The 23148-nt window shown below is 42.5% G+C and overlaps 1 protein-coding gene across 1 annotated transcript in view; it reads right to left on the reverse strand.

Moving 5' to 3' along the window:
- Nucleotides 1-23148, reverse strand: part of mcu (mitochondrial calcium uniporter) — a 61061-nt gene extending 37913 nt beyond the window's left edge. The window contains exon 1 of the mRNA XM_042433753.1: nucleotides 22967-23148. Coding sequence (XP_042289687.1) covers nucleotides 22967-23083 — 117 coding nt within the window. The 5' untranslated portion in view covers nucleotides 23084-23148. The remainder of the gene's footprint in view (nucleotides 1-22966) is intronic.

Raw genomic sequence — 23148 nt, forward strand, 5'->3', positions numbered from 1 at the left:
AACCCCGTTTTGGGATTTTTTTGTGGAATTACATGGTTTATTAAAACATCATCAACATGATCTTTTTTTTGAGAAATTTTGAGATAATTTAATAGGATTACGGCTTCACACTAGACCACTAACCAAAATAACAAGATCCCCAGAGACTCTGGGAAACACAGAACCAACCACTCTGAGCAATGAAGTCTCTTCATACTAGGGCTGATTATTTTCATTATTGATGAATCTGTCGATTGTTTTCTCAATTAATTGCTTAGTTGTTTGGTCCATAAAAAGTCAGAAAATGATGAAAAATGTTGATAACTGTTTCCCAAAGCCCGAGTTTACATCCTCAAATTTCTTGTTTTGTTCCAACCAACAGTCCATAACCCAAAGATATATAGTGGACTAAATAGAGGACTAAAGAAACCAGAAAAGATGTCTCAAAACCATTAATCAATTATCCAAAGAGTTGGCGGTTAATTTAAAAGTTGCAGCTCTGCTTCATACACACATAATCGTAAATCGTTTGAATGTACAACAAAACTGAAAAGTATGGAACTACTAACAGTTACAAAACACAACCAAGATTTAATACCAACGCATTTTAATCATTTTAATCTTCCAGGCAATTAAAATATGACTAATTGTCACACAGTGAATCATATATGTTCCAACCTTTAGTCTATAAAGGTGTGTTGGGAGCGTTGGCTGCGACGTCTCTGCACCGCCACGCCCTGTGACCCAGTGAGTGCCCGCCCCGTCTATTTCTGTTGATTAGATTGCCACAGAGGACAACAGCTGCTCTCACTAGATACCAACTACAACAAACCAAGTAGGACCATGTACACACACTCAAAACACCACCACTACCACTTACTCTCCTGATACAGGCCCCAGCTGGTATAGTCCCTACTGACAATACCTCTTCTTTGTGGGCAAAATACAATAAGCAACAAACAGGGGAGGAGGAGGCAGATTTATTTTCTTCTTACAAACCGCCAACTCAGGTGCAACAAACAGGAAAACATCCAATATTGTTATTGTTCTGGCAGTGAGAGTAATTACAAAAATACTGTCGACGCGTGCTTACGTCATAGACTCCGCTGTAGTCTACACCGTCGCTGCTGTTATGGCTGTAAAACGGTGGATAAGTTGTTTTGAGCGTCACACAACCCCAACGAAATGACTCCTTTCACTATCAGAATTTGATCCATTTGGTCCGATAACATTTGGAAAGTCTAGAATAGCCACACGATTAAATTATTTTATCACCATTCAAGTTGGCGGAGAGCTAACCGGAAGTTAGCCACTCGGTCGGTGGACGTCTCTGGTGTGAATACTCTGCCCATAGAGCATGTGCAGTATGCATTCATCCAGCCAGCGAGGGAATGTTGCCACCGACACCAGATTAAAAACTCTGTATACTGTGAAATACAGAGATTTATCCGGCAGTGATAGGCTTAATCAGCATTGTGTGAACTCGTTTGGCAAGGGCTTGAATGTAACAGATGTTCATTTATATATAAAATTTGGCACTGCAGGTTTAATGAAAATAACGTCTAGAAGTCTACCACCTAAAAGTTAAACAAATAAGTAAGAGAAGGTAAGTAAAGTGCAAGACTCACTGCATGTCAGTAGCCTTATAAGCAGACTGATTTGCCAGTTTTTCCTCATGTGAATTGCTGAGTTGTGGACAGCCATGGAGAGGTCTGGGACTGGGCTGTCATGTCAGTGGTGTGATGTTTATAGTCTGACTTAAAACAGTCTATTGTACAATGGGTTGAAGATATGACACAATAAAGATAAGTAACGAGTCTATGAAATTTAATTTAATATGTAAGGATAGCGTTACTTCAGAGGACAGCAGCATTGATGCAGTTTCAGGCTTTCAGTTTGGCTTAAAAATCTGCTCCTGGTGATGTTTTTTTTAGCTGAAGAGTCGAGCATGTTGAAGACATGATGTTGCAAGTCATACAAAAAAAATATGTAAGTATTAGAGAAAAGCAACACACTTTAAAACATTTTTTTATTTTAGATTTAGGATCATATAGCATGTATCATAAGATTCAGACAGAAACATGTGTCATAATCCTTGTCAGAGTGACAAAATAAGTGACCACTAGCTGTCATGCACTGATTTAATGATTGACTTATGGCATGGTGTGTAAAGAGCTTGCTGCTGCTAAGGGAGCTATCTCCACCGATCACAGACATGTCAAATGTAAACTCTGTGTGATGCACAGTTGGTAGTCTTCTCAGGTAACCTCCAGCTCTTTATACATCATGCTTCACATGTTGTCAGTCAGCTGTGTTTGACACCTGAGCGCCGCCTGATCCACAGCGACACATACTGGAGTGTTCGCGGGAGGCTCGGATTCAGGGCCAGAGTCCCGGCATTTTGTCACCTCTGCACATTCCTCATGCCTGGACGGTGACGTGATCCTCACCAGCCTTAATTACTGGAAACGACTCATCAGTAAACAGCCGGGACACTCAGATGTCTCCTTATGCAAGTTATCTCACAGTTCAGATCGGCTAATGGTTAACCTTAGATGTCACAGATGCTAAGTTAAGTGAGCCTCCGTGAAAGATTGTGCAATCCAACAGGCCTGTGGGTGTGTTCTGTGAAAGCAGCATCGGACTGTGAGTTTTCAGCACAATCTACGCAAAAGCCAATTAGCCTCTAAAATCTAATTTTGAAAATTCCCTATGTGGAAATGGTTGGTAATGTCTTGTATATCCTTGATTACTCAAGTCACCACAGGGTGAAATTCAAACAAACACAAGCAGCTACTCGAGCCTTAATATGCGGGAAGGGAGCCAGTGGGAATATCAAATACCCGATACCTACTTTAAAAATGGCCGAAAGAACTCAGATGTCTAAAAATAATACTCTAAAATAATTCATCATACCTCAGTAGTAGCCAAACGCATCCCAATGGAGCCTTTTCATTTAAAAACTAGGCAAGTTTGATGTAGGCCTACATCTTTGACCTCACGGGTTGGATCAATACAGAATCAATCTGACAATTACATCCATGAATGCCTGTAGACTACAATTTAAAATTTTCCTCTTCACCTTAGACCTAAGCCTGACACTTATGTCATCTTGTACATGGCTATAAAATTGCTTTTAATGTGAAATAATAAACACTGGTTCCTGAGCAGGACTAACAAGCTGCTCAGTTATAGAAAAAGCATGACAGACGGGTTGGACAGGTGTCAGGACATGGCGTGCATGTGTGTTAACCACAAGCAGATCATATCATCCAGCGGATGGGGAAGCTACTGAGGGATAATTGCAGACAAATAAACAGGAGTATTATTTGGTACCAGTTTAGCGATCTAAAAGGAGCAAACCAGCACACCAGATGGTAAATAGAAGATCTAAAGTATATCATGTCCTGTTGTCCTCTGTGTGTTCAATGCACATAATATTGCATGTTGAGCACATACAGAGAATGACATGTCTGTATGTCTTATTATTTTTGTGAAGTGCTGTTCTCAATGACTCTGCACCTTAGTGACCAACATTTATTGTACAATTTAAGTGATTCACATTCTGATCCGGCCATCTCTCCCTATTCCCTTATCTCTCTCTCTCTCTCTCTTGCTCTCTCTACTTCATCCTGCCTTGCTCACTCACCCTCTCTGCATCTCCCTCACAAGTAAGAGAAAGGCAGTCAGCCCTGGAGAGATGGGGGGAAAGCAAAAGGAGGGGGTAAGGAGGAGGAGAAAGTGGGGAGGCTGCAGGCAATCACTGGTCACAGAGAGGAGAGATGAAGAGAGTGAGATAGGAGAGGGATGAGGAGAGTTAAATGAAATTTCCAACACATTAAGCACACCCTGTTACCCAGTGCCTACACATGCAGGGTAAAGAAGGGTGGGGGGGCTGCTGAGTGACCGCTGGCCAATCAAAGTCTTTCATAGCTAAGGAGAATTGATCCAGTTACAGGGGTTCCCTGGATGGTGCCTGATGATAGGCAGACGTACAAAGACAGGAGCTCAAGGAGAGAAGAAAACACCCTGTCCAGGTAGGCCGAGGGGATGTAAAGGACTCAAACTAACCACATCATAGCGGCGGACACTGAACCCAACAGTCGGCCTCTCCGTTCAAGGACATGTAGACGTTTCTGTGTGTGTTTGTGGTTGTACATGTGTGTGGTTGTGTGAGCTTTGCTGCAGGGGTGGACAAAAAAAAGAACAACAACAATACGCTGCAGGATTCCTGCAAACCAATATAAAGCAGACAGAGGAGAGCCAGTGTGTGACTTCACCATTAATCACCTGATAAACATGGAAACCCACCAAAACACGTACGTGATGCCAACGTGTACTCCTCCTCTGCTGTTTATTCACTGTTCATGCGGGATACACACATGTGCGCAAACAGGGTCATGAAGGCGGGGCGCGCAGAGAGTGAGGGTGACAGCTTAGCGTCTCCTGCTGCAGCAAAGATGAATGGGCGGGCTGAAAACTGTCTTCATTCATAATGGAATACGGCAACAAAGCAGCTTCATCCCCAGGTGTCTCGGGGACTTAAAGAACTGGAGAACAGCAGGGCAAACGCGGGGGAGACGATAGGACAGGACGGGAGGACTGCAAGGCAGCACAAAGGCTGATACAGGCTCCAAAAAGAGTCCTGCATCAACCATAAAAATATTTTTCTGATTTATTGCACCAGGTGTTACCCAAATAAAGCTTAGAAGGGCTGGCGTGCCCTGGTAGCCTACTGGTTAAGACGCATGGCATATAACCCCAATGTCCGCGATTTGAATCTGGCCAATCACTCTCTCCCTTCAATTCCTGTCATCTCTCTATTGTCCCTTTAATAAAAAGGTATAAAATGCCCCCAAGAAAATATATTAAAAAAAAAAAAAAAAACTCAGAAGGGCAAAGAGAGCAACACCATAATGCCGCTGGTATTGTTGGAAAGTCGGAATGGCCTGGAAATGTCAGAACAAACACTACTGAGTTTATCAGACTTTTAAAGCCCTTGCTGTTCCGTCTAGCTTTTTAAAAGAGGACTTAAGGTCCTGTTAGCAAGAACGAACTGAATAGGAAGAAGTAAGGAAGGGCAAAAATGATTTAGAAACAGGCTGCGGCGGCAAGGATAGAGGCAGCCAATAGGATAAAGGGGAAAAACGAAAATGTTGGATGGAATAGTTTGCTTTATCTCACACAAAAGACACAAACACGTCCTCCTAGCCGCGTAGATAAAGCTGATGATCAGCAGCACAGAGAGTAGAAGCGTGGGCGGCGTGAGGGGGAGGAAGTACAGGCACAAGAGAGAGAGAGGGAGAAAGAGAGAGAAAGAGAGAGACTGAGTGAACGAGCATCAGAGAGGAGAGGAAGGACCGGGCAGGAGAAGATTCTGTCTGTGTGTGTGTGTGTGTCTCTGCGTGTCTGCTGGTCTGTGTGTGTTTGTGTGTGGAACCTTTACAAAGCACTCATTCTTAGCATCAGTAGAAGCCACAAATAGCAAGAACCACCTACTGGCACAATGCTATATGAATAGCCAAGCTGAATTATAATATTGGAACAGGGAAGAGCACATTTTCGATCTTTAAAAAAAAGTAGCCAATGCCAACATTCACTGTTTACACAATTAGGTACAAAGTCAAGCAACACAGCCAAAAGTTGTATATATACATATTACGCATAATACTCAGTATTGGCTAGTTTCCAATCTAAGTGGCTCTAATTCTACACAGCCAGCAAAAAAAAACTTACAAGGGGTGTTTGCATGTGTTCACATATTTGTGGGTCTTAGAATAGGAACAAGTGGCTTACAACAGCCCACTGCTGCATGAGCATGTAGGGCAACCGCACCATGTTTGCACACTTTGTAGCTTGCAGGAGAGTCTCACTCAGCCCAGATCTGTTCTCCATTAAACCTTTTGGTCCTGGCCTCCTGACGAAGAGTCTGTAGAGTGGCATCACAACACTGCGGCTCAGTTTAGGCTGTATGTTGAGCCTGTGCTGTAATTCTAGTCAGACACATCAATCAAATTTTTATTGGCCTGTCATTTATCTCAGTTGAAACTGAGGCTTACGTACGATAGGGTTACCCGGTTCCCCTGAGGACATGTTTAAGTGTGCAAGACATTGTTATATTAGGGACATAGAGATGTTCAGTAGTATGATAGGAGGCAGTGATTTTCCCCAGTTTATCCCAGCTCAGCACTGTGTTTAGCAGAAATGCAGCTATGTGTGTTACATAGCTGGACTACCCATATATAGCTACTGTACAGTAAATGCAACAAATATTTCTCATTGCAGCAGCACACACTATACCTCCTGTGAAACACGTTAAACTGCTTCTACTCTGTGATCATTGGGTTTCGAATTTCACAACCTGTGTCTGAAATATACTGTCGAGGGCCGTGTACGTGACATCTCTGCTGATGTTAGGAACGCTAACACCATGTGTTCCATGTTTCCAATCCAGAAAACTCTCTTTATGTCAGGTATTAGAGTGGGTTTTTGGCTGATTAAGCACATCATTTACATTTTAAAGATTCATGGTTCCTGATTTTGTGGGTTGTGGGCAACAGGATTACCCGCACCACTTGACCGAACACTTGTCCTCTCACCTATGTCCTTCTTATACCGTCTTGGTGTAGCACAGTTTAGTCATGGCAGTGTGAGAGGAGCTTGTATGTCATTTCCACTGCACCCTCACATGAGGAAGTAACCTCCTTGACCTGCAGTATCATGGCTCTGCTTGGAAGCTTCTGTATGTTAGACTCTATTTATCCAGACTCAACACTTTATGCTGCTGCTTCACATCAGCCAACCACTGCAAAACATTTATTGTGACCAAATGGTAACATCTTGTTGGATGAAATTTTTCTACATACAGTTTTTAGCACTTTTCACTCCTCAGTGCAGCCATAGACAGCTGGTTAGCTAAAACAATGTAAGCAACAGGGACTTATTGCAGTTTGGGTAACTGTCAGACCTCCAATTTGTCATCAAAGCAAGCAACACATTTTACTATGCTCCCCTGTTGTACCATTAAAGCTGCACTAATCAATATTTTTACATTCACAATGGATCAAATGACTATGTGTAATGTTAAAAGGAGTCACATGTAGTGAAGAGCTCGACCCTGTTTCCAGCTACAGCAGGCAGCTGTTAGTGCCAGATTTTTTTTCTAAGGAATGAGAACGCTGGCCAAACCTGAGCTAGTATTAGAGTGCCTATTGGACTTATAACCATCAGGTGGACAGAAACATAACCTCAAATGAATGCTAGCGTTGATTCGTGTGATAATATGTCAATGTTGTGTTCGCCACTTGCTCTGCTGCCTCTGAGTAGCCAAAAAAAAAACAGCTTTAACCACCTCTGCCATGGTCACACCACAGGTCCTGATCTCAGTTACCCATGACACAGTAAAACTCAACAGTAATATGCACCATTTTCATCTGTTAGCTGTTACAGATACCTCCCCACAACTTAAGCGCCACCAGAATCTGGGGAACACAGTTGCCGTTATTCTGATCAATGAATTCCGATCTATTCCAATCTGTGCAGGAGACCATGTGTGGAAAGGGGCTCCGCTGATTCTTACCTTCTCTGACACCCCCACTGCCTTAGACACACGAAATGTGTTTTGGTGTGTAGGAAGATGTCAGTTAAACACAGGGGGGTGCAGAAATGACACCACTTTATACATATTAGACAAAGGGAAAGATAAGAACTCAGCAGCAGCAGCAGCAGCAGCAACGGTCCTCAAATTATATTTGACAAAATATCGATTTTATATTCAATTCTGCATCAAAAGAAATATAAATATGAAGGAACGCCTCATAGGCAATTCAATAATTCAAGAGTGGAATGAAAACTGCCACTGCCTGTGCATTGTAGCGTTACATTTATTCAAAGAGCCAATTGAATGGCAGGAAGTAAGTGTGGAAGGAAGCGTAGTGGCCCAATAGCCGAGTTGGGAGAATGGCTTTCTACTGTGTACATATCTGCACAGAGATATGTTGTATCCTGCTGGAAGAGATGATGTCAAGAGTAGAGGAAAGATTTTTGCATAGGAAGCAGTGAATAGGAAACAATGAGATAGATAACCTTTTCTGTTGGAAAAAGGACATTTTCTTTGTGCAAAGTGTTACCCAGGCAACAGCAGCAGCAGGACTTTTGAAAAGCTCCAGGAACCTGTGTATTTACTTTTATCTCTTCTCGCCTCTGTCACATACTCTGTAGCCTTGATTTTTGGCAAGGAGGATTCCTCACGTCTTCCTAATGTGTGTGTAAAATAGCCGGATTTACAAGACAGCACAATACATTATAACATTAGGAATTCCGCCTGAGGCTGAAAACAAAAAAGCACTGAATAAGTGTTGCCATTCTCTTTCCACTCCCACGTTCTCCCTCTCTCTCTCTCTCCTTTCCATGCCCCTCCTTTATTCTCCTTCTATCCCTTTGTCTTTCCCCATCAAGTTCATGTCCAGGTTGGGATTTCCCCAGGGTTCCCCTTAGGACCCGGGTCGTTAAAGGCTCTGGCAGCGCGAGTTGAAAGCTCAGCTGGAGGTACGTCACTGATTTGCCCTGATGCTAAGCTGAGCTCTTCTGCCTCCTCACTACTTAACTCTTTTCCATGGGAAAGCAACAGCCGAGCTGATAGCTGGTAACTGTCTGGCTGAGTGACAAGCTTTTGATCTCCATGCAGTGGCTGTATGAAGGAATAACTCTGTAACCTTTCGCTGACAACCAGATAATTGTCTCCTCCCTGCATATAACACAGAAGTTCTGGAGCTGTCACAAAAGAGGAAGCAAAACACCACAGAGAAAAAAAAAAAACAGGGTCAGAGGAATGTGTATCAGCTGAGTTTTTTAATATGCATGGAGAGGAAAACACAGCTCTTTTTTTATTCTGACACCACGGGTGGTGAACAGCCCCACCCACTCATAGATCAATACCCCAGAGACAACAGTTACACTCTGTTACCCACATTAGCAGAACAAGGAAACAGCTGAAAACCAAACATTCAAATAATTTAATAAAGCTGCCACAAGCTGGACATGTGACTACTCCTAAATACCTGAAGAGCGACATAATGGAGTACAATTATCCAGAGACGGACATATTCACATGCCTCATACAAGCTGCCAGTGGGTCATGAGTTTCCAGTTCTACACAAAAAGCCTCAAATACTCCCACTCTCAGAGACGGGCCTATGAACATTTTAAATCTGCATTTGTGTGTCTGTCCAACACAAGATATTTTGCATGCATTTACATATTTTCTGTGTGTGTGCGGTATTAAGCGAAGCTGAGCGATGTGAACTTTAGGAACATAAAGGTTTGCAGAAGCCTATACCGTGTTGTTTCCCCGAGCAAAACCGGGATGGTGCTGTATTTAGTCTAATCTCAAAGGACTGGGTCGACTCAGACATCTGCAACCGACAGAGAAGAACAAGCTTGTTTCAATTTGGCCTTCACAGCCTGCTGTGGCAACGCAGCCCAGACAACTAGATATGGAATGTAAATACATTCTTTTACTTAAACAAGCCCAGAGTCCTGTCCTATTCAATGGCTCCCTGATCACAAAGCCAAATCCCAATGAACATCGTCTCCATGGAAATGCATTCTCCGACAAAGTCTCCTCTCCACCATCTCCTCCGTCCTATTTATAGAATGGTGGAGCGCTGGCTAGTTGGCAAAGGATGAGTAACACTATAGTGAGAATGGAAATGTCTAGTATTCTCCACCTCTCCATGCTTCCTGTCTTTCTTCCTCACAGCTTCATTTCAAATCAAAGGCTTTGAACAGGCCTTCAGACAAACAGCTGACTAACAATCCCCTGGTCTCGCAAGAGAAAGCGGGTTTCATGTGTGAAGTTGTGAGAAGCCTTTGCGTTTCGAGATGATTCGCGGCCTGCAGGGTATATCCACACATGCATTATAGTGCGAAGACAGCCGCAGCAGGGTCACTGCTAACCTTCTCTGGCAGAAGGTCGTGAGACTCTGTGGTTCGTTGCTTTTTGACCTCCGCATGTGGAACGGGGGAAGAGAAAACCACAGGCGGTTTCGAGGTCAACAGCTTCTTCCTTAATCTACATCAAGAAAAGGGTGTGAGGTCAGCGTGTGTATGCACAAGCACGTGCACAGAAATGAAGAAATAAAGCGATAGATGTTTCTAATTTCCCCTCACAGGTACGTCAAGGGCTGCACTGGCATACCTACAGCAAACCTGCAGCCTACTAAGTGAGCAACAAAGAGACCTCAAGCTCAGTCAGAGTCTGAAAATACTGTCAGAGCTCAGGGGAAAAGTGCTCCCCAATGAAGCTGACAGTGCTAATGAGCATTAGCCTACATGAATGTCATGCTTATTAATACCACAGCGCAGTTGCACCATAAAGATGAGCTCTAACAAATAGTGTGGCATTAACTCAACGACCGAGAACAACAATTATGGCTGTCGGCTCTCATTAACAAACACACTCACTCACAATAACCGCTAAACGAGACGAGTCGCCATCGTTTTATTCAAACACCGCCATATCTGTGGTGCTGCTGTTGTTATCATAGGATATCCTTTCTTGATTTGATGCCCTGATACCGCTGAGTCGAGAGTTAAGTGCTCTTTTAATCCAAAGCACAAAAGAATTTCTTAATGTTTCGCATCCGGCCGTCACATCTGAGACCTCATCAACAATGGATTACAGCTGCAGGGCTATTTACATAAGCAATTTACTTACTGCCCGGAGGTGCCTTTGAGAGGAGGAAAGATTGTATCTCTCACATATCATCCCCCCTTAGACCTACCTACCTGACTTTCACGCACCAGAAGACAGGACACCATGATATAAAGGAGGACACAGTATTTTAGGCCACGATGGATTCACTGAACACATGTAACTTGTATGTTCCTCGTAATGTAATCAATTGAGCTGTATATGTCTTTGTAGATTTATCTCATTCACTCAGGTGCCATGTCAAGTCAAAATTGATGTATCCACTGGACCATTGCTGTAAACGATATATGTTGTGAGACAACAGAATCTGGTCAGAAGGTAGGTAGCCTTTCCTTTAATTGTCATTGCCGTCAATGTTGCAAGTTAACAACGCTGCTTTATGCCAATTTACAGATGTTTTTGCATCAGTGTTATGAAGTACCTTCATTTTTTACAGAAGGTTTCTCAGTTGAATTAACAGACAAATTATATCACAATATTTTAGAGCTGCAACGATTAGTCGATTAATTAATTAGTCAATCGGCAGAAAATTATCTGCCAGCTATTTTGATCACCCATTAATCATTTTGAGTGATTTTTAAAGAAAAAATACGGAAATTCTCTCACACCCGCTTCTTAAATGTTTTTATTTTCTGGTTTCTTTAGGCTTCTATGGCAGTAAACTGAATATCTTTGGGTTGTGGGCTGTTGGCTGGAACAAAGCAAGACATTTGATGTTGCTTTGGGAAATGGTGATTGACATTTTTCACCATTTTCTGACATTTTATAGACTAAAAAGCTAATTGATTAATGGAGAAAGTAAGTTTATCAATACCACAATATAAAATTGTACTGTATAAATATACTTTGGTGGGAGATTTTAACCATACTGCATACCGATAACCTAGAGTTGAAGGCATTTCACCACTCAGATGAGACATTAATCTGTTTATATGCACTAACTGTTGTCATATTGAACTGTAGCAAGTACTGTACTGTACTGTACGTATTGTACTGTAGTATTGAAAATGGATGACACTAGACATTTACAAGATGCATAGCTGTTTTGAGACAAAAAAGGTTGAGTCACACCATGAATATGAATGGAAAAGCTAAATCCGATACACAGCAGTACAGTCAGTTAACAGAAATGCTGCGTTGATACCATCCTGCCTGCCAAACAGTCAAAACTGTGATATGATAATTCGTTATATTCCCGAAGCCCTGCAACATTTGCACAATACCCTTCTAATAGGATTATCTGGTCAAAATCGCTAGTCCACATAGAAATGCAGAATACCATTAAAGTGACTAGATGGTTGGAATGAGGCTTCCTCTTAAGTGCTGAGGAAGCAAAAAAAAGAAAGAGAGAGCCTTAAGCCTTCCAACCACCACTCTACCGCATGTTTGACCCCTCTCCACCTCTTCTTATGACACCTCATACAGCCTCAGCTCAGCTCTCTGTAACAGACACGCTCATTCCACATGTGTCTCCAGTCATTAATCCACTTGTGCTGATATAGGAGTTAATTAAAGAGGAGACAAGGCTCAAAGCTCAGACCCTTGATTCATTTAAAACTAGCAGTTCAGTAGTCAGAGGCTGGCTTACCATCTACAGGAAAATGATTAGAATCAGGGCGTGTAAATCTGCAAAACAGCTACACATGTACACTAAAACACACATTATGAAAAACATGAGCTTGGGTTACAACTGAGCTTGCCATCACTTGTTTGAGACTTGTGGTGCTTGTCCCTCTGGTCCACCTAATCATTACACATAAAACAATTGGACTTGAGGGCTTAGAATCCATTGTTGGACATAGATGTGCATCCTTGTTTGTCTTCTCCATGGTAAATCCCCTGTGTGCTTGTGTCTACCATGGCCCTGCTACAATCTGAGTAATTACAGTGCAAACAAACTGGGCACCAGGCCGAACAAAGAGTCTTGCTTTCTGAGGCTCATTGACTCCCTGGATGTGCTCGCAGTCTGATCAATCTCAGTTAAGGCTCAGTTCTTGACTTCTGGTTGTGTACTGAGGTTGTCACAAGCATCATTCAGAGAATGCAAGAGGCTCATTTCAGGCAGAGAGCAGGCTGGTATTTGGAAAAGTGAAGAGGGGCAAAACAGAAATAGTTTAGTTATAACTTTTGGTAGTCAGCACAAATAGGCCTTGAGGCTCCTGGAGAAGAGAAGACATAACAACAGAGAGAACAGCTGAGCTTATTTCACTGTGTACTATGTTGTTTGCGCCATTTTTTTGTCCCATCTCCCATTTTTTGTCATGACCTTGCAGACTGCATGTTGTCTCTGAACAGCTGCCAGGAAACCACAAAGGACTCCTCCACCTGAAAACCAGACTGCTTCCTCAACCTCACTGATGTAAGTATTATCTGTTTTAAGTGTGGTGAATTCTCATCACTGAGGTTATGCTAACTCATGACCTCATTAAAGAGCAAATGGTTATTGAAGATGCTTTTTTATCATTCAAATGGAAGAGCTTTGCTCATTTAGCCCTGAAACACAGAAACATGTTTTGGGAATTTTGTGGCCTTTAAGGATCAATTAATAGCATAATAAAAAGTGACTGTACATGTAATTTACAAACTCAAAAAAGTGGATTTAGTTTTGAGTTAATTTTTAAAAACAGGTTTTATGTGTTGAATGTGTTTCCTTACTCAAAGAACATTTGAAAAGCCAATTTTTTAAAGTATTTCACCATGTTTGTTAGCTAGCTTCTTCTTCCCTGCATTTGTTTACACAAGACTCGTATAAGCACATGTATGTGATAAGCATACTATCAGTAGGAATGTTTATCACACTCACATGTGTTGTCACAGGCTTGCACAAAATATTAACTAAACAGGGCCCACTAAAAACATGAATATTTAGCTACATTAACAGTCAAAATCTAGTCAGAGTACCTTAAAATCGCATTTCTAGAAATTGTTGAGATAATTATACGCCATCATGCTACTATATCAACAACTGTATTCTATTTCCTTTGGATTTTGAATTTGCTTTGATCACTAAAACCAAAGATGACAAACCAATTTTTGCTAAGGAGACACATGTCAAATCTTCTTTGATTTGCTCTTAGCACAAAATGTGGAGTACATGTGTGCAAGTTTAAACAAGCTCTATTGTGACGGCTGTAACTAATGCATGCCAACCACCCAGGGTTAAAAAAAGGAGCAAATGTGAGCTAAAAGGAAACAACAAACAGCAGGCTGCTTGGCACCACGCCTCACTAAGCCACCGAGGAGAGATAATTCCTCTCAAGTCGACACACGCTCCCACTAGCCACAATGACCTCGACACAAGGATGATGTCACAGCTCCCCATACATCCTGTTTAACCATGACCAGCAAAGCCCTCATTTCCCTGGTAACCCAACACCCGTACGTTTCACAATGCAGATAAAACTCTGAAATGCATGCAGATTTCCTTTCAGCAGAGCAGCCTCATCTCTCCTCCCTCATCACCTCAGAGACCGACTGGCTTTATCAGAGGAGACACTGGCCCGTATTCTCAAATCACCAGGACAAAAAAGGGGTAACGAACTTGAAAATGTCAAGCACTCTTACCATTAACCCTGTGCATCGATCCAGCGGGAACAAAACGACTACTTATGAGCTTAAGTGCTATTAGCGTTGTTTAAGTTTGCTGGGGTCCCTCTTTGATAGTGAACTGTTAAGTAATTTGCACGCTTTATTTGTCTTTCAGGGATTGTTGTATTCTATTTTGGTTAACATAATGGAGCACATTTGTGTCCTTGAAAGCCCGGTAATGTTTTACTTCTTCCTCTAACACAGTTTATAGGTGACATGTGTGCATGCATAAATGATTAACACAGTAATTATACACAAATCAGTTGTCAGGGATTTGACAGAGAGATCCCAATTAGATGTCTACTGAGCAAAAAAAGTTAGTTTAAGCCTTGATTGAGCGTTTTTACCTGTGCATCTGCTAATTTAGCTGGAAACAGGGTAAAAGCCGTCTTGAGTGAAACCAATTTCAAAGCGCAGGGTGTTCTATAGTTAGACGTATGCAATAAGGGTTTCAGTTCTGCTGCGAGTGAGATGGGAAAGCTGTAATGAGAAGCAGTCATGCTCAACCAGTTCCTCCTCAGTGAACGAGCTGAGCCCGAGGCCAAGGGAATCCTCACATCATAGAACCCCAAAATTCTTCTAAACAACTTTCCAGCCATTACTCCACCAGCAAAACAGGACTCATTCATACATAATGGCTACTAATTAAGAGCTACCTCATTGCTGACGGGCGAGCTAGTTTCTTTTCTCCTGCTGCCAGTCTTACAATGATGCCTCTCCTCTCGCTGCCCTGCCCTGATATGATTGTTTTCTGCTTTTTTCGCTGCACAACTGTAATTTATGGATCTGTCAGATTCGATACACCATATTGTTTTCAATCCAATAAAGCAGCACAATGTAGATAAGTGGCAGCAAGGCAGGAACATTGGGCAGAATGGGTTCAGTGAATACAGCTCTATTATGGAACTGATATGAGGAGCTCTACACAAAATAGTCTGATAACTGTTTTTTACTTTCACTGGGATACAAAGTCTGTCTAATCTTGAACCAGTGTGCCTCCTTTCCCCTAGTATTTACTGTAGGTGGGGCTTTTTTTTTAACCTCTCAGTAAAGGTATGGCCAGATTTGAATTTGCAATGCCAAATTTACTTGCAAGCTTTAGCAAAAAGCAGGTGAGACAGGCAATAATGTGGGTGAGCAATAATGTGTTGCATGCAAAAGTTGCTGGGGCTAAATAGCATGCTCACAACAGCATTCACAAGTTGAAAATTACACACCTACTTATCAAACACTTCCCACTGTCAATGCACCCGCACTCAATGCAGCCAGCATCCCTCTTACTCTGCTGCTTGCATTAATTCACCATGAACACGTATAAACAATCAATACATCCTGAAGGAGAGGTCGACCCCACCCGCTCTCCCTCTAATTAGCTGGAGATTAGAGATTGATATTTTGCAGGGCAAAGCTTTATCAATATGAACTCTGTGTGACAATTTTTGCAACAGGAATTAAATGCATCTTGTCCCCCTTTTTCACTGAAATGACTGGAGAGTGAATGTGACAGGAGCCAGAGGTGGACATCTCCAACTTTGACACATAAATGGAGTGCATTTTAACAAATCCCTGAAAGACAGCTGTGTTAGGGATGCCGAAAGCTTGGGCAGATACACACACGAGTACACTAAAAGGTAAGATATACTCACATCGTGACCATTTGCAATTAGACTGTCCTATTTTTTAAGGCCCTCTTGCCTGCAGATGTAACTGACTCTCTCCCTTCATATTGTTCCTCCATTAGCTTTTTGTTGCTAACATGTTATTTTCCACTTGCCAAGGTTTTATGTAAATCAGCATGTAAAATGTAATAAGTAATTAAAACACGATTTTCAAGTCCAAAGAGCACCGCATCAACACATAGTACAGTATCTAAACTGCAGAGTTAATAGTCAGACCATAACCATAAACAGAAATATGTGAATCTGTGCAGATTTTGGCAACAGCAGTGCCTTGTGCAGGTGTGTATGTTAACAACACAGCCATAAGCATGCCGGTTTAGGTTGTGGAGGAGACAAACAGGTCGAGACCACTGACCCACACAAAATGACAGCAGAACACCTCAATCTGGAAAAGCTTTCACATAACTGTCACACATTTTCTGACAGATCTGGGCATTGCTTACTTTCATAAACATGCTAAATCGACCCAGTCTAATCCACACTGTTCATCTGGAACCCAGCATTGCCGCAGATTTGTCTGGCTGTCACAATAATGAGCTCAATCCCAAACCGAATAGCAAGAAAGGCTGCGATGCCGATGACCTTCAGGTTCTGGCAACAGCCTCACCTGCCCTCCTGGCAGAGGACGCCACCAGCCCGACGTCCCAGAGATGAGAGGGGGTAACCAAGCGTTGCATCCATCCATCATCACATTACACACGTTGGCCTAGTTTAATGTCCTTTTCAGACTTGACTGGAGGCACGCTGGGCCACACAGAAACATGGGAAGCAGCTAATTAGTCTATGCCAACAGCCGAGGTTCACCAGTCATTTACCACTTCAAGGGTGAAATCCCTTCCAGAGTACTAATGAGGACTTTGTCTATCACAATAGTCTCATCCATTACAATACTACAGCATCTCCATAATGAACAGTAGATTACAGAGGTATGTGGTCACGCTGTCAATGCAGCCTATCCGTCTAATAAGGAGTCAAAGCAATAAATTATAACCGTACTGTACATGCCGGCAAATAGACAGACGAGGAGAGAGCAGCAGCCACACTTGCTAATCACTTTCTTTAGTAAGTGTCTAATACTGAACCTTTTCACCTTCCAGGACAGTTCTTCTGACCATAGGGCAAACAGCTGGTGAGCGTGAGAGAGGGTACCGTGTAAAGCAGGTGCTGCAATGTGATGGGCTCAGACAGCACAGGAAAATTAAAAGGAGGAAAGCACAGGGGGGAAACAGGACATGCACCAGCACGCCTCTGGAGATACAGCCAGCAAGCGAGGGAGAAGGAGATTTTCTTCCTAAGCTCGTTAATTGGCTGAAAAGCACCTTATTTAGAAAAAAAATACGCAGTCATATTGTGACAAATTTCACAGCTGTTTGAGTGAAAATACCTGCAATAGAAGGTCGTTCTTGCAGGGCTACCTGCAGTTGCAGCAGAATTTTTTAAAATGTCAAAGGCCATTAGATGTTGCAATGTGATTATCACTATACAATACCCAAGAAACAAAGTATAACGAGCCTCTTTAGTTAATGGGATGTAGATACACTAGAAGAATATATATAGGATGTATATTTGCACTGCTTATTTCACTAAGAAGAAAAACTGAACTCTGAGGCAGCTTATCTTAAGCCTCATCATCTTACAGACCTGTCAACTTATTATAATGGAAACAGTGTGACTGATGACAGAATCCCTGCAGGAAAAAAAAAGAGTGTCAAAAAAAGGGCCTCTGCTGAACAAATGCACCACTCTCGATCGGAGCGCAGAACGCTTGCCGGGTGAGCCGCACAACTCCCGAACCGTGGCCGACATTGAAAATCACCCTGGCTCCTGCACCGTGTGCTGACAGGAAGTCTGTCAGAATCACAGCCACTAAAGCCATCAGTATTTCATCACTGTACCAAGATGACAACACACACTTGTTATTTTTCTTAGAGTGTGACAATGCATGACATTTTCACTACACTGCCATGAGATGCCAGCAGAGGCACTGAAACGTGAGTCTCACAGGTAAAAAAAAAAAAAAAAGAGACTTTACGGGTCTGTTCCTGCTTTACTTTGAGGGAATGAGTGAGTGTGCAACTACATATACTGGTCAGGACATGGGTGCCTTGTCTGGGATCACAATTTGACAAAGATAACAAGTGTACAGTGGGAGCACAGTGGTGGAAAAATGCAAAAACAACATTGTGACCTCAGCGTACCAGCAAAGTTGTTCCAAGAGAGTAATCATAAAGAAAAGAGTTTTGTTTCCCGCAGATAGTAAAAGAACAAATGTGCATCTCTGGCGGGAGGCGAGAAATAAAGAAAGATCAACCCTCAACAAATTGCACCTTTTCATATGCTACTTGCTTCGTTAACTCATCTTTGAGTGCACTGTTTTCATGTCAATATGAAAAATGTCTCCCAACAAAATGTCTACTGGTGGTGCTTGGCTGTAATCAGCTATAAAATTTGGTTTGATAAAGAATGAAGCGTGGTATGCGTAGTGACTTGAAAAGGGTAAGGTGTTGAAAATTGCTAAATACAGTGTGCTCTGTTGTAGTGAACATGTTTTATTATCTGGAAAAAGCTTGTCTGTCACTGCTGGGTGTTTGCAAGCACTCATTTTCCCCCAAAATGCACCTCCCTTGGTTTGGGGAATTGGGAATCACAATAATGCTGAACTGCACAACATCAGACTGCTATGGTATTATTCACTATGGAGCACAAATGGTATCTTTCAGTATCTTGTATTGCTCATTTGATGATCAATTGCAGTATGTTTGCTATACTGTAATGCCAACTCTCACCTTATCTTTTACCTTTATCCCCTGCCCACACACAAAATGAGAGCAAACAGCAGCACACTCCTTTACTAAAGCAGCAAAGGAGCAATGTGGCCTCATTTCTGGTGAACAATTCTCAATACAAACCATACAAACACACAGGGGTCACAAATTCTAGATTTTACTCTGCTATGGTATCATCCAGAAGGGCAAATCCATTCAGTAAAATGCAGTCATTTTGTCTCTAGAAACGGGCCTAACTAAGATAGGTTGCTGGCCACTGAAGGCAGAGAGGGAACTAACATGCCTGCCTGATGATACAAGATTGGTTGTCTCTCCCCTATTTCCTGTTCATTGCTCTGCAGCCCGCCATCTAAAACTAATTCAAACACTGAAGAAGTAGGCAGTCAGTAGTAGACTGAACTACTCTGTTGTTCAACTGCTTAGAGGGGGTAGATATGAAACGGGCTGCAAGCTTTCATGTTTCTGAATGAGTTTCTAAGAGATTATCAGTCCAGGCTTATCAAAAACACCTCAAATTAGTGAGGTTTGATTGAGTATTTTTTATGGCTTTATTCTATACACTATAGCTATCATATAGTATTACACTGCTAATCTGATTTTGACATGCTGCCAACTTGATAGCTCCCAAGCCCTGAGATAGGGTCCTCTCATGTGTGATTCTTGCCTAGGTTTCTTCTTTTTTTTCCCCAAAAGGTTCTTTTGGAGTTTTTCCTCAAACAGCCAAACAGCTTTACATGATTTCTTTCTAACTAGCAGTTTGTGAAGCAGTTTTTTCATGCAGCACCCAAAAAATCTGCCTCATAAGATCCATCCTACTGGTTTGATTTGCTCAGTAACAAAATCTCATGATGTAGCTCGTTGAACAAAACCTGAGATCCTATTGCTTATTGAAACTTTGTATTCTGTAATAATTGGAAACTAAAAATAATATTGACGACGCATTACCCAGGCCAGTTTATATGCAAATATGGAAAATGTAAGCATGCATGCAAACACCAGCAGCAGGAACATGAACAAATATCCAGTCGACTAATCAAACATTTTTGTAACCATAACTCTGACTGACTGTAATTCTATCATATGACATCGTCTCATATAGCCTAGCGAGAGTGTATTAAACCCCACGGGAAAACTTCGATCAATTTTCTCACCCACTAAGGAAAACCCTCTAAATTGCACTTCATGCCCATTAAGATTGGCTCTGTGAGATAGTAATCCTATATCAATGAAAAGATGGAATAGTGCAGCTGCGCTGACCAAAGATGATTAAGATTCATCTCCTACAGAGGTACCAGACATAATATGATGAGATCCGAGTCATCATAAACTTCTGATGTCATGAACAGCAATAAAATTTTATCAGTTTATCAGTTTATAAGCAGTACACAAACATACAATAAGTGGTTTATAGCTCGCTATAATGCAGTTCTGAGCAGATTAAAAGTAAAGCATTAGGCTACCTACACAACTGACAATCAATTATTTCCCATAACAGGAAACAATAAACCTGTCAACTCTGAAGTGACGAATGAAATTATCATTAATTAGCCTTGACCACATAGGGGACAGCTAATGTGACATTCAATTCATCATTTCATGTCAAAATGTTTTGTCCTCAATACAAATCACCCATTTCCCCTTTCAGTCATACATGTAGAAATGAGATCATGAATGAAACCAGTTTGTCCATAAAGTACAGGGTTACATTAATGTGACTGCCTCTGAGGACAGGTCTACCAATCAGTCAACTGCCTTATCACTTTTCTATAAGGCAACAGCCACAAGCTGACAGTCATTCTCTTATCACACTAATCCGGATAACTTCAGCACTGAGCCCACGAAGGCAGCAGGGATAAATTAGTTTACTCCCTTACTGATTGGATTAAAAACCCAGGAGTGGGCCTCGACCTCCTGGCCCTAACTACTACAGCCACCAACTGCTAAGCTTTAATGAACATGTCAGTTTAAATGGAAATAAATTACTTGACAAAACATGATTTGATCTCAGTCTGATACATTTTATTTCAAAGTTCGCCATGAAATTACCTACTTCAGATGTAACATATGAGTACCAACTCAATATGCTCATGCTATAGACAAGCCCACCTTCAACCTTTGATTTATCACCCTTTTTACAAGGACTGTTTATTCCCAATGATTCAAATCCCCTGCCAGACGTCAAGAGAGCAGCATTTTATATGACAGCTGACTCAATAGTAATCCAGTGCAGGTTAAATGTGAGTCTCAGGAGCCCACAGTCTGCTTTGCATCCCTGGGGAGATGACCCACCATGACTGCACCACAGCTATGGAAGCAGCAGTCAAAGAGATTAGCCTGCTCACTGCAGAAAACTGGGCTCTAGACAGCATACTTTTGTCTTCAGAGGAACATGTCCCCCATACAGACACTACATGCTTAATGGCAACTCATAAGTAAGTGTCCCACTGCAGCTTTATAGACAAGTCTAGAAACAGAGAGTTCTCACACTGCAGTGATGGACTCATAAATGAATACAAAGGCACGGCTGTGACACAGTAACAGGCCTGCGTTAGGAGTTGCGGCAGCCACGCTTTGATGGTAGGAGACACAATATGACAGGCAAACAAAACTACAACCTGGGCTGACTGAAATAAAATGAAACTTATTAGACCCTCTCTCTGTCAAGACACGGTGAGCCGCAACTCCCCCCGCTAAATCACTTACAGTTTAAATAGGCCCTTTTATTTCAGAAGAGGAGGGAATATTACTTCTCCATAGGAGTAAATGTGTTCTATTGTAATAGTTTGCAGCGGGCGACAGCGCCAGGGGCCGGCGTGCAGACGTGGACCAAGTGTGTCTATTCTGACAGCCACTTAACCTCCAGGCCAGCTCACAGGAAGGAGAGAGCCTGGTTTAATTTCACAAGGCCTGTGGCATGTGTGCAAGTGTTTGCATAAGGGAGGAGTAAGAGAGGAAAAACCTAAGAGAGAGAAAGATAATCAAAAGATAAAAAAAAAAAAAAGGAATAAGAAAAAAAGACAGAGAGGGAGTGAGCTGTATGGCCAAAAATAAAAGACTCAACAACAATATTTCTAGCTACAGTGAAGAGGCCGTCCTCTCCTGAGCTGCAATGACTTCCTCATTCTTTTGTATTCAAGTCCATCCTGTGCCTCATTCCTCTCATCAGGCAGCTGCTGTAAAGGCTCAGAGTTTCAGCCGAGGGGAGTGGGTCGCTGAGGCAGCGGCGAGATGTGCAACTATTTCCTTGTAGTGGCAGTTTTGTAAATGACCTTACTGTTATTATGTGCATTTTTTGAGGCTGCATCTACTGCCACAGAAAAAAAGGACCTGCATCAGCTTGCAGGAAAACCCAGGATCTCCCAGCTGAATGGGGAAACACCCGCAGGGAGGGGAGAAAACAGCAGGCTGGCTGGAGAGTGTGACATCACCTAAGTGTGGGCTTCCATGTTTCTGTGAAGTCTCATATGTGAGTGTGTGCATGAACAAACAGTGAGTGTAGTTTTCCCTCTTTCTGCTGCAGCAGCACCACCACCACCACCACCACCACTCACACTCACTGCAGTTCACACAGCATGTAGAAGCAGAAAGATGAGGGGGGAAACATCGGGCATGGACTGGCTAAATAAACCTCCCAGAAAGCTGCAGATAAAAAAAGCAGCTCACACACAACCTTATTGCAACAGCACTAGAATTAAGACACCCATCCCCGGCCGTCGGTAATCAAACCAATCCCAACATCTACTGCAGATACTCTGAAACGATCCCACACCTTCAAACGAGGTCGCATTCAAATTCACACACGGCGATCAGTACAGCATAGGCTGCAGATATATGCCTACAAAGTTGAAGGACACGGAAGATACGAGGCATTATGTGAAAGCAGAGTGTCTGTAGGCTAGTTACAGTAAACAGCCGGGCAGCGCCAGCGGGCTGTTGATGGGATTCAGCAAGCGCTCCAAAAAAAAAAAAAAACCCTGCATTGCCTCTATTAAAGCTCCACGTCCCACTGTGGATTAAAATAACCAAAGACGACACCAGGTTGGGATACACATCATGACTCATCTTATGCCTCACCTTTCCATAAAACGCTATCTCAAGAAAAGAAATGAGGCTAGTTAGCTTACTTCCTTAGCCAGCCCAGCCACCACCACTGCTTCTCTTCGGTCCAGCCTGGCCGGTCCTACACCTCTCTCTGTGCGCACAGACGTCCTGGGACTTACCGGTCTTATGTGCTGATGATGTCGCTGTGAAGAGACAACAAGTGCGGGGAGGCTGCCGGCCACCGCTCCGCTGCTCCGGGACAACAGGAGTACTGATCTGCACACTTTCGCAGCCATCTCTGTAGTGAAACCTCGCCGGGAAGGAGACTGCTGCGGGCGGACCGAGACGCACCGAAGGGAAG

The sequence above is a fragment of the Thunnus maccoyii genome, chromosome 14 (genome assembly GCF_910596095.1).
Source record: "Thunnus maccoyii chromosome 14, fThuMac1.1, whole genome shotgun sequence".
NCBI classification, from domain to species: domain Eukaryota; kingdom Metazoa; phylum Chordata; class Actinopteri; order Scombriformes; family Scombridae; genus Thunnus; species Thunnus maccoyii.